Here is a 16,809-nt window from a genome sequence, read left to right as displayed (position 1 = left end):
AGAGGGTACTTATCAGACCGTAATTAATCGAGCCGAGGTATCATTGCCTGTATTAAGAGATGCATCGCTAAAATCAAATGATTTTGATCTTAATATTTTCATTAAATTTCGAAAATATACTATTGAAATATTTTTATTATAAAACGTTATATTTTGTCCGTTATTAAAAATTGAATTTATACTTAATGTTATATATTGATGTTATAATATAAATGATGAACAATGTTGTACTACTAACAATATATAATATCTCATTCGCGCAAAGACTTGCCTTTTTTTAAATATTCAAAGCTAAAGTTAATACAGCAATGTATACCTTGATTTATCGAGAAGATACTTTTTCTAATGAACTCGACTCTCTTTGCAGTCAACGTTTAAAGTAGTCATTTTCGAAGGTCCTGTAACAATTGTTTTTTGATTATACGTGGTCCGAGACGCTCTATTGTAAAATAGAGATTTTTACGATATCTTAAGAGGGCAAATCCTGTTTTATTTTCTGATTGTTTTATTTTATCACATGTGACTGATTTATTACACACAAATAAATGAAACACACACATATATATATATCTACATACGAAAAAACCGAAACACTCAGACGTTTACATAATCCAATACCATACTTGCCCTCTTGAGGATACGTCGTAACTTCAACTTAGTAATCTGTGAGTTTTATTCTAGATAAAATCTTTTGTGAATAATAGTTTATTGAAGTTCATGATTATAGTTGCTTGCTATAGTAAAACATCGTTGTTTGCACGACGATTTGTTCATAGAGATCATTCCTCTCATCGATAGTATAATAATGTAAATAAAATTTGAATTAAAAGGAACATACATAGATCAAGAGAGAATAAGAACGTTGTTTATAATTTTTTAAAGTTATATGAGGCAGAATTATCTAATTGACAATGACAATTTTGATACGTCAAATGTTTTAATAAAACAGTAAATTAAGATTTTATTTACGCTCTGATATTTGAGAGATTTACACATATATAGAAGAAATTTTTCTTATTCCCTCCACAAAAAGTAGAAAAACGATAGCGCAATATATGAAATTTTTAAATTTGATTTTGCTAAAGTGCACTTGCATTCGTGTGTTCACGTTTTCACACAGAGTTCATGAACATGCTAAAGCAATCATTCAAATTTTCAATGATCTCATGAAACATTTATCAAATGGTAAAATTTAAGGACATCTCTCATTTCATACAGATACTGAAAATCATGTACTTCTCACATGAAGATAGTTAAGGTAATTTAAATAATGTGTAGTAAGAGAAACAGAGAATTTTCGTAAGATACTTCATAAGATACTTCATGCAGTTGTTTTTATGTTTTGCATAAGTTTCTGTTGGAAGCAATTAGCTAGTTCTTAATTACACATTATTAATATTACCTCAATCCTTAAGTCGAAACATCCGTCTAATTCTTGCAGTAAATAAATGGTCATTATGAAAATTAACAATTTAACTTTTTTTTAACCGCGTGCTTTTTATAGGTATGTTTCGAGTTAAAGATTGAACGAATTAGAAAAGTACAAATTATTGGCATGCCATGTTATATTATCATACACACATATACATTCGTACACATTCACATCCTATGTTGTGACAATTGACTATTTTGCTCTGACTAATGCGTTTCTTCCGCGCAGGTCTTCATGCTTAAAGTTATTCTGGCTTTTCGTGTCATGCTGCCGCACTGTCGCGCCAAAGCACGCGATACTTTAGCAAGAAAATCTCTGTCGCCAGGGTCACATACAGGATCACGACGTGGGAGCCGCGCCAGCAGCGGGAATGCTTCGGCTGCCTCGGTGAAATCTAACAAATCGCCGAATCATACGAACAACGTCGCCGATCCGGTCCTGGAGAACGTCACCGTCGAGATTCTCGACGGGAAGGCATAGATAGAACTGTCTTAGCGTCGCGACAAACGATCCGATCGACATTCCTGTTTATAATTAGACAACGCGTGGCGCTATACACATAGATCACCGTCCGTATAAATCTTCAATCCGCCAGTAATTGGCCATCGGTCCCGTTTCCGTTCAACAGTCGAGGAATGAGAATTTAACGTTCGATAATGCAAACATCATCGGTTAATACTTCACCTAGATAAATCGCAACGGAACGGCTTCGAATGTCAAGATCTCGACGAGGTCAAAGCACAAATAGCTTGTAATTGGAATCGTCTAAATACCGAGCATGCAGCTTTGGTAATAATAAAAGCCCATTTAGTCGAATTAATTGGATCTGAGAAGAATTTTCAGCATTTTTCTCTCTTTTAATAATTTGACGTTTCCTGAGAAAATACTGAGAAAATACGATTTATTTCATGGAAATGGGAATAAAAACAGAAATGGGAAAGGATCATAGCTTGTCACAAAATAATGAAAAATCAATCGCTTCTTACGTAGTAATGATAGCGGATGCTAAAACCCATCTGAATATATTAAAAACAGTTGTGATTGAGTAAATTTTCATAAAAATGCTAATTTCGGATTAATTATCGATATTAACTCAATGAGATATCAAGCGGTTTCATGAACAGAAATGGATTTTGCAAGGAGCCCATTACAAAGTAATTCGATACACGTATTCACACACACACACACACGCACACACAGTCACATTCGATACATTTGAGTTGTACGAGATATCCTAGAAGATACCATAGAAGACACTCCATTGAATGAGAATGCCGCTAAGAAAGCACTTTTAGCTAACCGGCGCAGCAGCGCTCGAAGGAAATGGAGAAATTATCATATCTCTTTATACAATTACGCTATAACTTCGTTGCTTGTTCGACTATCAAGGCGATCTTGTCGCCCGTTGCTTCGCTTCGTGGTAACTGTTGCAATCGTTTTAGGATGCGCGCCAACGTGATAATTACATTGCGATGGACAATTTTGCTCATCAGTAACGTGAACACTTTTCGGACCAAGCGGTTTTGGCACCGCATTCGATCGTTCTGTTTTAACGGAGACACAGTCGTGCAATTGGTATTATCGTACGCCAATATATCAAGATTGCGTAAGAACGCTGGAGACAACATGATAGGCGCTTGTGGAATATTCTGCGGAATAAAGGAATACATCGAGAAAGAAAATAATATAATGATCTGTTGAGAAAGCAAGAAATGCCATAATGGAAAGCAGCGATTGCATGACCAAATAAATTACTGGTCCATGCAGCAGCTGATCTCCATTATGGTTCTCCATTATCGGAAGGAAGATACAAGAGACACGTAATTTACCAAGGAGTACCAAGTTTTTTGGCTGATATTGATCACGGATTGCGTTAAGGATCGAAGGAAGCGAGGACAGTCATTCTTATTGTCGAAGCAATGATCAACATTTGCGATCAAATGCGCAAGCCTTTTCCCTGAAAGTTTTTCCGGTGCGACGCCGCGCCGTCGAGACGCGGGAGGATGACGATCGCAGTATGATTATTGATTATTAATCCTTTACGAAAGTGACGCTGCGACTCGATTGGATCGCGACAAGCCAACGCGATAGGGACCAGAGGAGAGTGTCCAACGTGACACCTCCCTCGGAAGTGCGAAATTTAAAAAAGGGTGCGTCGCCAGATTCGTTATAAGATTCGCTAAGACGGTGCCACGCGGCGGTAATTAAGCACATCTGACCATACAATCGTAGCACTTAACGGTAATCGCAATTAATTAGACGTATCAGAGCACGAGTAGGCAGTATTCTCTGAAGATGCACAAGTTTCTCTTAGAGGGAGGAAAAATAGCGTGCTTGGCCGAATTTTCACAATATAGGGAATTTCCTGTTGAAGAAGCTTCTCTCTCTCCCGCTTATTTCGAAGAGTTTATTGTAATATTCATATTAAATATTGTAATATTCATATTAAATAACGAACAATGAAATTTCAAACATGACAATTTAGAGGCTTTTCTTATCCATTTTGGAAAATGTATATCTCCCTGTAAGATACGTATATTGCGTACTGTCGTGCAGGAGGAAAATCGAAGAAATCACGAGATTTGGGAAGCTCTGAGGAATTTTGAGAAATTTTATTCGAGGAACTCTAGCCGAATCGAATTCTTCCCTCTTTCTTAAAAATGTAGTTTACCGTTCAACGGCGAGATTAAGAGCACCGTGCACGTTTATGATGAATTATACAAGCGATAATGCGCTAATAGAAAATTATTAATTGGAACGACCACACTGTAGACTCATGCACAATAGTATTCCACGTTTCACTTCATGTATCACGATGATGCATTTCGACGTCTAGTATCTGCGATATCTACATGATAAAATAGTCTCTTGGGCACAATTTTCGCAGCCAAGCTTATCACTAATGCTGAGCTCGCGAGTAATTAGATATGCGAGACTTGGAGATCAATATTCACGGCACGTTCGTTGGGCCGAGAATAAATCTGACATTAGCCGTGGAAATGTTCGCTTGAATCCTGATATTGAGAATATGATATTGGCAATGTCGATTAGCGTAGCGTGCAATTACTAATCCAATCGAAAACTTTTTCTTCTTCATTAACGGTGAGACAAGATTAGGCAAGATGAAGAGATGAAGGGACAATACGGATATTATAGATGATATTGTTCATAGTCTGTTCTTATAATTAGATCGTCTTGAGTATAGTCATTAGATACCAATGAAGCGTTTTTAGCTACCAAGTATCTCAAAATTAAATTTAGGATGATCTTAAAATATAAGGATGAATTATGAATACATGAATGAGAATCCTAAGAAATATAATTTACCTGTTATTGCGATAGTTCAAGGAGTGCGTATATTGCTCACGCACAGTTTTAGGACACATTTTAGAATTGTGGAAATCTCGCCAATAGCTGCAAGCTTGTCTTTTATTGCTGTTTTCGTCTCCGGTAATCCCTTTATTCTCTGCGACACACATAGGCTGCATTTTATTTGAGATTATACGCGTTCGCGGCACATCTTGGTCGTTAGAAACGACTTCCGTTAATTAACTTTGTTAGAAGTAGTACAACAATCTTTCATACAATATGTACGACCAGTGGATGTCGTGTGCGCATTTATCACGTCCAACGGGAAACTATTAGATTTCTATTAGATGTCCGGCGATCTATCGATTGAAGTTCGCGTGTAGAGCGACCAAAGGCGTCACGATTGAACACATGTCCCAACAGACACGCGACTCTTTATATACAAATAACTTATTAATCGCACAAGGATATATCTTGATATCTTGACATCGGAAGCTTGCAATCCGTACAATTGAATTGGGAGGGCGAATTACGAGCGGTGATTAGCCCAGTACGATTGTATCTCAGCAACTTAGTGCCTGCGCTGTCGCGTTTATAGTGTGATAGAGTCTAAATTTACTGATCGAATATTTATTACGAGTACAGAGATGCATATGAAATATAAATAAATGAATAAATAAATATATATATATATATATATACGTTCACGCACGTATCGCGCGAAATGATCTATAAAATATAATAAAAATACAGATATATATATATAAATGCATATATATATATATATACACCCACACAGACACACGAAAAAATGAATATAATTTAATGAAAGCTTGGCACTATTTGCACTATTTGTAGATTACTTCTGTGACGCCTATAGCGACTTTCTCCACTCTGTGATCCGTGTGCAATACGTAGCCGCGATTGTTCTCGCGAGCATTGTCGTACGATTATTGTTATCGTTTATCACTATCACTATTACTGTCGCTATCACTGTTACTATCATTATAATTATAATTACTGTCTCTGTTATAATTGCTCTCACGCGGAGCAAACGACTCGCTTAGGTATTATCATCCCGCACCTGACATCGTCTGCGTTTAAATTTGTCATTTTCATAGCATATGTCTTACGACCATCCGGTGGATCCACACTTGGAGAAACATTATTATTATTAATAGTATTTTTAATGTAGACGCGTATATACGGCGAGGCGTGAGCTTCGTCGTCGCGCGATTTTTCGCTGTAAGGGATGTATGCGTATGCGTATGTGTATATGTGAGTCCGGCAAAGTTTTAAGAATTTAGCGAGTAAGATTGGATAATTAATCAATCAGAAGTTTAATCGACGTCACCGGGAAATCGAATCGATCCCGAAACGAAATTTGGGGAAGGTTTCTGTTCCAGGATCGGTGGGACTTCGGGCGACTTCTTTAGCGTTTACATTTAGCGTGTTACAGTATAGATAAAACTAAGTCGTTAGTCATAGGACACCCGCACGATCTACCGATCGCGTAACAATCTACAAAAAATCTAGATGGATCACGCGGCCCATCGGTAGCGCGACGATGGCGAGCGAGTGAGCCGTTTCTTTTCTTTTTGTTTTAGGATAATTAATCCTTACGATATAGCTGACGCTTTGACGATGCGAAAGTGTACTCTAAGTACCACTAACTCGATATCACTTGTAACGAGTATTATATTTATGAGCAAGTTTCGCGCACAGACCTTTCTCTCCGCCTTTAAATGAAGGAAGAAAGAAAAATGAAGATGACGAAAACGTAGAAATGGAACACAAGCAGAGTGCCTATTCTCTATCACTCGAAGACACTCGCTCACTTTTGTAAGTCTCTAAACTTTAATGCGTAAGGTATTAAGTCACACGATTTTGCACACTCTCTACGATCGTTTCTCGGCAGAAGCTCGATGATAATAAGGGTAACATTTTCTAACAATTATATATTTTGTAACGTCGATGGTCTCGCGTAAAAAGTGATTCTCTTCGTAGTTCGACAGATTGATTTATTCCAAACAAGTCGACGATAAACGTAGATCAGTGAATACACATTGCGACATTCACTTATTAGGAACAACTTCATTTTATGCAGCAAATCTCCAGGCGTGTATCGTATTAATCAGCTAGTTTCGCGTTTAATCGCCAGCTCCCGGGCATTATTATTCGCTGAACCACTCTTAAACGGGAGATTAGGCCCTAGCTGTTAGCTGTGGTATGCATCTACGTAGAAGTGTTTTGCATTGCGCATTATCGCGTGCCAAACCGATCCACTGTAATCTCGTAAATCGACGAATCCGTAACTGCCGATGCAGTTACGATCGTTTTGACGACTAAACCGATCGCGATGATGATGACTGTAGATTAGAACACTCGATGATTTTCTCGATATCGATGCGAGGCACGGATAATGCTGCGAACAGCGTAATGAGGATTGACGTCGTGATCTAAATATGGGGAAGTGTTTGGATCATCGTCAATTCCTACGAAATGTTTCTCTGAAACGCTCGAGGCTGAAATATTACGAGAACCACACAGAAAAGTAATCTACAATCCTTGACCAACGTATAGTCGCGATAAGAGGAGAGTGATCAGCAAACGTAGAAAAGACAAAGAGCTAGACATTCTAAGTAGAGCATGTGCGAAGCTTGAGTAAATTCCGAGTAAGATCTTCGCTGATCTGATCCACTTTGATCGACTAGTTTCAGTCTAGCGTGTCGCGGGTGTCCAAGACGTCGTGGATGCGCGTCAGATCATCGTGATCAAAAAATTAGAGAGTACAATGACGATCCGATCTGCAAGAGAGGTATGATGCGGTTGATCGATGCGTTTGCCGTAAACGATGATCGACGACGGACGCGATCGCGATCACGCTCGACAAATATTCTTTGTGACCACGAAAAAACGATCTTTCATCGAGTGCAATGCTTCCACGAAATTTCTAAATTTACGGTATTTTTCTGTATCTTCAAATTCAGCACGGATATCGTCACCCCTGATATCGTAATGCTACTCTTATACGATAAATGCTAATTACTGCGCGATTGTATTTTTAAGTAACAGAGGATAAGTCGTTTCTTCTTACGTAAGATCCTAATCTAAGCGCTAAAACTGCTTGCCCTTGAGAGACTATGCGGTATGCGTATACATTAAATATTCTATTATTAAGCTTTCGCGAATCGCTAAATCGTATTACGTATATCCTCTAAACTTTACGCTTGCATTTACTGTTATCCACGAGATAGATAGAACCACCTCTGTCTGTCTTACCGTTGCTCGAGTAGCAGATCGTCAACGGTACTCACGACACATTGTGATCTGATGATAGGATATAAATATATAACTTTATAATAATATGCGTTTAAAATACCAAAAAAAATATGACATGTATATCTCTAAACGCATCGATAACGCGTAGGTCGCTTTGATCTAAACATAATTGCGAACTTACGCGATGAGTAAGTCTAAGAATAAGCTCTGTATTACAACGCTAATTATACTAATAATCTCTAAGGATATCTATGTAGCGACAGTTTTTAGGCAGCAACCGGAATCCCCAAGAAATTCACTTGCAATTGCGTTTCAAGTATCATTGGAAAATTCGTATCGGACACGTGTAATCTGAAAGCGCGTCGAGCTGTAGCGGCGCGGTTTATAGTGTAGCGGTGTGATTGGGTGCGGGTAAAATATACGCGAGTCCCTCTTTTTCCAATCCTCAGTATTTTATAAGGTCCGGTTATATATATACAAAAGAAAGGTGAATATTGTCAAACTATATGACCTACATCGTAATTATCTATACTTTATTAGCGGCTTAGCATATCTCGTAATCTTTATATCATACTTTTCATATTATATTAGCTTACGAACGATTAACGAATAATCTATACCAAATGTATCTGAAACTCAATTATATTCTGACTCTCCAAATTCGTTTTAATAAAATCTTAATACACTGTGTGTAAGAGTTGCATCGATTTGATCTTTCATCTCCTATGTGATAGAAACTTATTTTGAGAATTACTGTACGTGATCATGTATTAATTTTATTGTATATTTCTTATAACAACTAAGGGAGAGATTGTGACAGATATAGAAAAGAACAAGATTTAGAAAATTTTTAACTTTATATAAATAATTTTCTTATAAAGAGAGAGTACAGTTTAATATATTTACAAAATCGCTAGACATACCAATTATTTTATTTATACGAATTCTTCGCTCTCCAGTCGAGAAATTCATCAAACTCTGCTTCGTCCCCGCTCGATACATCATCGTCGATATTCTCCTGCTTCCTGTCGGTATTTTGCACTTGTTCCATGCGTTTTACAAGATCCATTACCCTTTTATAAAAATTAATTTTTAATTAATATACATATTTCTCTCTCTCTCTCTCTCTCCCTCCCTCTCTTTTATTATTAATTTATTAAGACATTCTACTAATTAAATTTTAAAAATGCACTTACCTAGACCAGTGTCTCATTTGTTCCTCAATTTCATCCAACTGTCTTTCTGTCGTTGCTTCTTCCTGATCATCAGCAATAATTTGCGCAGACTGCGCAGTTTCTTCCTTAATTTCTTTCTGGAATTTTTCCCATTCTTCCTCGATGGGATCTTTGTATTCGACGTTACGGACCTAAAAGCAAGTTAATAACATGAAATGATAAAGTAAAAATATTTTCACTCTAAATTTGATTCAAACAGTTTCACTCGCTTTAACTTACTTTAGCATCCATCACTGGATCATCAAAAAATCCCTCTGGAAGAGCAGCTTGATTTGGATCCTTTACTTTCTCCTTCTCCTTCTCTTTCTCTTTTTCTTCTTTTACTTCCATGTTTTGTACATCTGCATTTGTATTAACAACAGAAGTTTTGTTCTTCAATTTTTGTATGGGAACAGATCCACTGTTGGTTTGTTCTGAATTATTATCAAAGAAATCTGCTGGCAAGTTTGAGCTAGTTTTTGGTACCGTCTGAGTAGAATTTTTCAATATTCCCTTTATCTTTTTATTTACAGAAGTATGTTCAGATGGAGAACAAGGCCTTTTGAATGGTGGAATGGTATTAGATGGCCTTGCAGTGTTCTCTGTTTCGAGTTTAGTTCTTTTTGCTAACTCAATATTTTCTTTGTGTACTTTCGAATTTAAGTGAACAGGCCAAACTGTCTCGCTGCGTACAACTGACTTGCACAAAATGCACATAAGTTGTCCCGCATCTGTATACGTGTTTTCAATAATGTTAAGGATATCAATTGTGCTAATTAAATTATATTAACAATTAACAATTTACTTATTGATAATAAATATGAATGATAATCATTTTATTCTAATGAACACATCAATTAATCATTTATTTGTCACTTATTTAACACAAGTCGTTGGAATAAGACGTTTGCAGTAAGTACTAAAGAATTTAAAAAATAAAATTGTGATGAAACCGAAAATATATATATAATAATTCCAATAACGCATCAGTTAAATTAATTATTAAGTTAAATGTAATATATTAAAATACGTTTGTTTTGAAATGAAATAGCAAGTTAACCTCTTCGCACAACAAGATTATAAAAAGGATATTTTGCTAACGGTGAATCGATCTTTTTGACTGCACCAATTTTCTTCTTGTGTTCATTCATTGCTTTACGCAGATCATTCTGCGTTACTTTTCTTTTTTCCAACGACATTTTCACTTGATTAATCACTACCAACAACGAGCTGTAGACAACAATTTATAGGTTATGTGTTGGCTCTCGTCACCGACGAGATGGCTGCATTCAGAGCAGATCAATGAGCATTGGAACACAGCTGTCTGTGAGACCGTGAGTAGAAAACGCTCTAAGTTTTTCTTAAATCTTAAAAAAACCCATCGTCCTCTATCTGTTACATAGGAAAGACTGGTCGATATGTGTAAAGTCAATGACTGTGATATATTACATGACTGTGTGATATTACGTGTACTGTGACTTCTAAAAGATAGCATTGCGCATTATATTGTAATTATTAAATCCTGCATTTAATTACTTTAACAATGTATAAAACTTCTTTATTTTGAGTTAATTGTAGCTACTTTGTAGGATAATTGTATGTGGAATATTTCAAGAATATAGAAGAAGCACAGAAAATAAAGAAAATGGATGCTTTGACTAATGAACATGAATTGCTAGCACTAATAATAAAATGTGTTAATTTTGCTGCAGAAAAACATCGAAATCAAAGAAGAAAAGATGTTGATCAAACACCATACATAAACCATCCTCTAGGTTCAATCACGCATTATCTTAATATGAGTGATATATGCATTATAATCTTTTAACTTATTGATAGTATGCTGTTTGACACTTTCATAAACGTAATGCTGAAAATTATGAAATTTAAAAGTGGCAGTCTAATAAAATTTCTTTTAAGCAGAAAAGTTATTCTAAATTAAAAGAGATTGTAAAGGAAAGCGATTTTTGGAACTTTGTTTGCAGCGCAGCATGTGTAACTGATTTAATGTCCTTTTTAGGAGTTGCAAACATTTTGATTCAAGAAGGCAAGGTTTTTGACTCGATAGTAATTCTAGCAGCGATTTTACATGATACCGTGGAAGACACGGACACTACATTTGAGGAAATAGAAAGAGAATTTGGACGTGAAGTTTGTCAGGTGGTTCGAGAAGTAACTGATGATAAGACATTGCCCAAAGCCGAACGTAAACGATTGCAAGTACAACACGCTCCTCATTTGTCCCGGGAAGCAAAACTTGTAAAATTGGCTGATAAATTGTACAACTTGAGAGATCTCGAAAGGAGTACACCCATTGGTTGGACAAATGAAAGAGTGAAGGAATACTTTAAGGTAAAATATTTCTGCCGGCAAGTAAAAAAAGCTGCTGAGCTAAGGGCAAATATTATAGAAGAGAAAATATTCTATCTCAGTATATCTTATTTACTCTAGTGGGCAAAAGCCGTTGTACATGGATGTCGTCAAACAAATTCCAATTTGGAAAAAGAGCTAGACAATCTATTTGCGCGCCACATAACTCGATCCGAAGAAAATTCCTGAACAGAACAGTCGGTAAAAATATAAATGCAGTAAAAAATAAAGACCAATAAATTCGCAATGTATTGTACGTGAAAAATTGTTGTATACAAAAGTTCTATATAGGACATACAAACATGTATTTACAAGAAACATTTTTTCTTCTTTAAATGTTTTGTTCAAACTTGATACTTTTATAATCGAAAAAATAATAAAATTATCTTTTCGAGTATTCGAAGTTATATTATTTTCCAGCCTTGTTGTAGTGTTCCTTGTAGAATGACTTCATGTAATTGGCCAATGTCTCCGCCTCTTCTTGCGTGACAGCGTTGTACAAAGACGCGCGTATTCCACCCACAGATCTAAAAGGGCCGTGTTCATAAAATATTGTTCTTCTATTATAAAATTAGAAAATCTTGAAATAATGTTTGGAAAATATGTCACGCGATTGTAAACGTCGTGCATTGTTTAAAAATTGTCCATTCACCTGTGACCCTTTAGCTGCAACATACCGCGAGCTGCGGCACCAGAAAGAAATTCCTTCTCGAGTTCCTCATTGCCGCTTCCTATCCTGAACGGAATGTTCATCTTACTGCGCGAATCCAGCTTGATGGGACACGTGTAGAAGCCTCCCGAGTTATCGATCACGTCGTATATCTTGTTGCTCTTCTTCCTCGCGAAATTCTGCATGCCTTCGACCCCACCGCGCTTTCTGATCCATTCAAACACCAAACCTACCACGTATATTCTGAAACAATCAATGGCCTGGTATTGATAGAGGTTCTCGTTGAGGAGAAATTGATTCTAAAATCAGGTGACTGATTTCAGTGACTGAAACACTCACTGAAAAACAGGCGGTGTGTTATGAAGAGAATTATCGTTTGCCATGACAGTGAAACTCAGCACTGTCGGGCACACCTCCATGGCACGACCGAGCAAGTCGTCTCGCACGATCACTAAGGCAACACCAGCCGGTCCGATATTCTTCTGCGCGCCCGCAAAGATGATTCCAAACTGGAAAAATGTGTGATGTAATGGCACAGTGTTTTGAAGGTAAAATTTTTGTTTAGAAACTGCTACTCTTAAGACATTTATCTATCTTTCTCCGCAAAATTCCACAAAAAAGTAAAAGTAGAAAATAAAATTTTCGTGCAGACTGACACAAAAGTAAAACTGCAGGTTTGCAAATTATAATATACAAACGAAAAATATAATAATATATAGGGAATAAATAAATAATAATATATAGAGATATATAGTGAGCTGAGCAAATAGTGTCGACACACGAGTTATCGCAAACAGTTCTATCACGCGTTGGAATTTTTCAACATCGTTAGAAAGTGTCGAAATGATGAGAGATCATGCGTGATACAAAATCCGTCAAACTCAATCGTCTCGGTACGAGATGATCTTGTATGATCCTTACTTTAGATACGTCGAGAGGCTTCGTAAGTATATTGGATGACATGTCGGCGACAAGCGGCACGCCGTTCGTCTCCGGAACGTAATCGAATTCGATTCCTGAAAGCACTCATTTATTTCAGCATTCGCGTAATGAATTAATCGTAAAAATAATTGAGATAGCAAAGAGAAGGCTTAGAATATTTCAATTACCATGGACGGTTTCATTGGCGCAATAGTAAACGTAGGATGCGTTCGGATTCAAGTTCCAAGTAGACGGGTCTGGGATTTCCGTGTACTTCGTCGTTTTCGGCAGTACCATGTTCACTTTTCCGTACTTGGCCGCTTCCTTCGCCGCTTTCGCCGACCACGAGCCTACAAACAAATATTTTTATTCGTCATGTTGCTTCAAGTAATTATAAATTCACCATGTGCAGAATTTTTTCTCACCCGTTACTAAATAATCCGCGGTGCCGGTGTTCATAATGTTCAACGGAACTGCTGCGAATATTCCGGTGCCGCCTCCTTGCATAAACAGGATTTTATAGTTGTCGGGAATGTTGCTTTAAAGAAGAAATGTTTTTTGTCAAAATCCGTAGTTAATGGCGATTTTTATATATGTTTCTATATTTTTACTTGGAACAGGATATATTTATTAAATTCCAGAATTAAAAAGATCTTAAATTTAATTAATTGAATCCTTTAACCGTTTGACCATTGTAAAATTTGCATTAAGAAATCAAAAAGAAATCGTTCGAAATGCTTAGGAACATCGAAATATTAAATTCGAGAATTCTCAGATATCACATGATTCGAGTTTTTTTATCTCAAATATAATTTGAAATATTGTGCAATAGTGAAGATATCGCTGCAGTTTATTATTTCATCATAAGTTATAACATTACTATAATAGTGCGTTCACAGCACTTTCAAACTCGGTTTCAATTCAGTGAACAACTTGATTTTGTTTTTAGACTTACAGAATATCTCGCAACGTAGCCTGCGCATCGTCAATAACTTTTTTGAAATCGTTCGACCGGTGGCTTAATTCGAGAATGCTGATCTGCGTGTTTCCGTACGCCAGTAATTCCTTCTGCACGTCTTTCAGAACCTGCAAATGATCGAGAAATCCCGGTTAACCGGCATACGCGCTAGTTCAATGAACGCGATTGACCTGCATTCTCTCTGTTTATCTTACCGACTTCATATCAATTTCAGATTACAATGTGATCACTTTGATATTGCAAAAAGTGCTACGTCGAGTATTTATTCCATACTTCTGCTTATCGTATAAAGGGAAGGATTAGATTATTTATGTATGATGTACCAATGATGACGTACCAATTGCCCAGCTGTTTTTTCGCTGTGATAAATTCGGGAATAATAAAAAGATTTTGTATAAATCGCGGAAATTATCAGTATATATTCTGTACTGTAAAGTATAAAATTTGCGCAAATGATGTTCATATTTTTCGTAAAACTAATGGTCATTTCTTACAATTTATTTGTACAATGTAGACAAACAAAATCATTTCTGATATATTATGTTTGATGTATTTTATAATGTATAATTATATGCATGATTACTTATTGTTAATATTTCAAGAATTTTATCTAACAAGTACTGAAAATCTTATAACGGCGCCAATGTTGAAGCTATTTACGTAAACATGTTTTGCTGCTTGATTACCTCAGTGAAGCATATATATCTATTCATAACGTGTCAATTGGATCGAATTACAGCTGGAACGCACCCGTAACTTTATACCATTACGCAGCAATAATTATCAATTCTTCCTTCTACGTATTCTGTATATATATATATCATCTATCTTATTCTATAGAATTGCAACTTAAGATAAAAATCCAAATCGCAAAAGAAACAAAGGCAGTATTAGTATCTCTAAAATTTAATCTTAATTTTCTTTCTTATTTTTTTATTTACGAATATTGTATCTTGCACTTAATAATTTGTTACATACATATACATTTTGATCTATAATCCAAATAATATAAAGAATATGTATGTATATAGTTTATAATTAGCTATTTTTTATATAACATTAACAAAATTCGTTTTAAAAACGGCTATTTATTTTTGAAAAGAGATTAATTAATTTGACAATTTTTATTAATATAAATTATGAAAGAAGACTCGAACGTACCTCATGGGGCAGTTTAGCCGGGCCGGCACCAAAGTTGATCACTCCGGGCTTACCGCTTTGATCGGTCATGATGTTGCAGTTGCTCCGGACACTCGTCTAGACGGTATAAAGCAGACTGATTGGACTGAATGGGAGAAACACGCATCCAGACAGTAACGGCGACAGTAAAATCGTTATCAGCCCGCCTGTTCAGCTCGTGGGGGGTCTTATTGCGTCAACAACAATTTTGTACATTTGTTTTCTACCTTCTTTTCCAATGTCACGGTTTTCTCGTAACAAGAGAGAAAGAAAGAGAATACGATTCTCGAGGAGCGAAACGCGATCGGCAAAGAACGTTCGAGTTATCTGTTTTTTTTGGTCTTATTAGGCGAGTAACATATAGGGTGTCTCGAAACTGCTTCTGTTTCAAGGTCCCATCGTTGACGGAAGTATACAATGTGCTCCAAAATGCTTGTGGCAGTTAAACTGAATGATACAAGATATCTGTGTACACGACAGTGACAGCTAGTGCTGTGTATGTAGATAAGTGGCATGGAAAAATAATGACATGGATGATTTCTTAAAAATGCTTTCCAAATTTAATTAATGTCGATGGGCAGAAATATTATTAATATTTCTTGAAATGTATTTGCTGTGTATATTGTTCTTATACACGTATATTTAGCTAATTAGTAAAGATAGAGAATTTTATAGAATTTTATATATTTATGTGTGAGAAGTTTATGTATAGGAAGGCATGATTTAATTGAGATCAGCAACAAGTGCGTCTCATAAGCGATTCGCGTATTCATGTAAATCATGATCGATGGGTCTGCATGAAAACAAGCTTCCGTGATCTAACGTCAGTGGGCAGCATCGTACAGACCAAGTAACGAATATCTCTCTCTCTTCCAATAAAAAAAACTATTTAAATAATATTTCAACGAAGCACATTGTAAAATTACATTAATATAATTTATAAAAATTATAATTTTTTGTCATAATTTGAGGTATGAAATTACAAGTCCAGATAAATCCTTCATATAAAATTCCTCATGTAAAACTTATATCTTTACAAAATAATTTTTATTTCCGTTGGCCAAATTTTACCTGCATTATCGCTATAATCAATATTATACATAAGTGTGCATCTGCATAAATATGCATTATAGATAATGGCCACGTTCTTACGAGATAAAGTGGGCGCTAATAGAGATAATACTGCTCACAATCATCAGCTGCTAACTGCATGCGTAGGTCATGGGCAGTTAAAGGGTTACGTAAATATTATAAAATTGAGTCACGCCACTATCGAGAGAGAGCACGTTCCCATCAGTAGAGACCTAACACAAATCGGATCCCCGATTAACCGGTTTGTTTCTAAATTTATTTATTACCATTTTTACTTGCAGATCTTTTGTCTCTGTGAGACGCAAGTTATTCTTTGTTGTTACTTTTCTAAACGTGCTTTTTAATCTTTAATTTTGATTGA

At 36.1% G+C, this 16,809-nt stretch overlaps 4 protein-coding genes across 9 annotated transcripts in view; 2 read left to right on the top strand and 2 right to left on the bottom strand.

The window, feature by feature from the left end:
* Positions 1–8,711, top strand: part of LOC105281183 — a 29,726-nt gene extending 21,015 nt beyond the window's left edge. Inside the window, exon 6 of one of the 3 annotated variants that reach the window (XM_011342229.3) lies at positions 1,758–8,711. In XM_011342229.3, the coding sequence (XP_011340531.2) occupies positions 1,758–1,912 (155 nt within the window). In that variant the 3' untranslated portion in view covers positions 1,913–8,711. Of the gene's footprint in view, positions 1–1,660 lie in introns of all 3 variants that reach the window. The other 2 variants (XM_011342230.3, XM_011342232.3) reach the window with 2 other exon arrangements.
* Positions 7,988–10,539, bottom strand: LOC105281181 (zinc finger protein 830). The gene is made up of 4 exons (XM_011342228.3): positions 10,330–10,539; positions 9,478–9,976; positions 9,220–9,389; positions 7,988–9,096 (listed from the first exon to the last, which is right to left on the bottom strand). The coding sequence occupies exons 1-4, from the start codon at positions 10,434–10,436 to the stop codon at positions 8,955–8,957; spliced, it is 918 nt and encodes a 305-aa protein (XP_011340530.2). The 5' UTR covers positions 10,437–10,539; the 3' UTR covers positions 7,988–8,954.
* On the top strand, positions 10,488–12,004 carry LOC105281180 (guanosine-3',5'-bis(diphosphate) 3'-pyrophosphohydrolase MESH1). Of its 4 annotated transcripts, XM_026969695.1 has the most exons (5): positions 10,488–10,571; positions 10,641–10,745; positions 10,827–11,012; positions 11,258–11,589; positions 11,670–12,004. In XM_026969695.1, exons 3-5 carry the CDS (start codon positions 10,883–10,885, stop codon positions 11,844–11,846), a joined length of 639 nt encoding a protein of 212 aa, XP_026825496.1. In that variant the 5' UTR covers positions 10,488–10,571; positions 10,641–10,745; positions 10,827–10,882; the 3' UTR covers positions 11,847–12,004. The 4 variants fall into 4 exon arrangements, with proteins under 4 accessions (XP_026825496.1, XP_026825497.1, XP_026825495.1 ...); XM_026969696.1 differs by lacking the exon at positions 10,641–10,745; XM_026969694.1 differs by having other exon boundaries at positions 10,641–11,012.
* On the bottom strand, positions 11,836–15,534 carry LOC105281179 (probable phosphoserine aminotransferase). The gene is made up of 8 exons (XM_011342226.3): positions 15,339–15,534; positions 14,154–14,284; positions 13,624–13,736; positions 13,387–13,548; positions 13,199–13,293; positions 12,617–12,786; positions 12,260–12,520; positions 11,836–12,134 (listed from the first exon to the last, which is right to left on the bottom strand). The coding sequence occupies exons 1-8, from the start codon at positions 15,405–15,407 to the stop codon at positions 12,017–12,019; spliced, it is 1,119 nt and encodes a 372-aa protein (XP_011340528.1). The 5' UTR covers positions 15,408–15,534; the 3' UTR covers positions 11,836–12,016.
* Between the last annotated feature and the right edge of the window lie 1,275 nt (positions 15,535–16,809).

Source organism: Ooceraea biroi, chromosome 5 (assembly GCF_003672135.1).
Source record: "Ooceraea biroi isolate clonal line C1 chromosome 5, Obir_v5.4, whole genome shotgun sequence".
Classification (NCBI taxonomy): Eukaryota; Metazoa; Arthropoda; class Insecta; order Hymenoptera; family Formicidae; genus Ooceraea; species Ooceraea biroi.
Note: the sequence above shows the minus strand (reverse complement) of the source record. Positions and strands in the feature narration are given on the sequence as shown.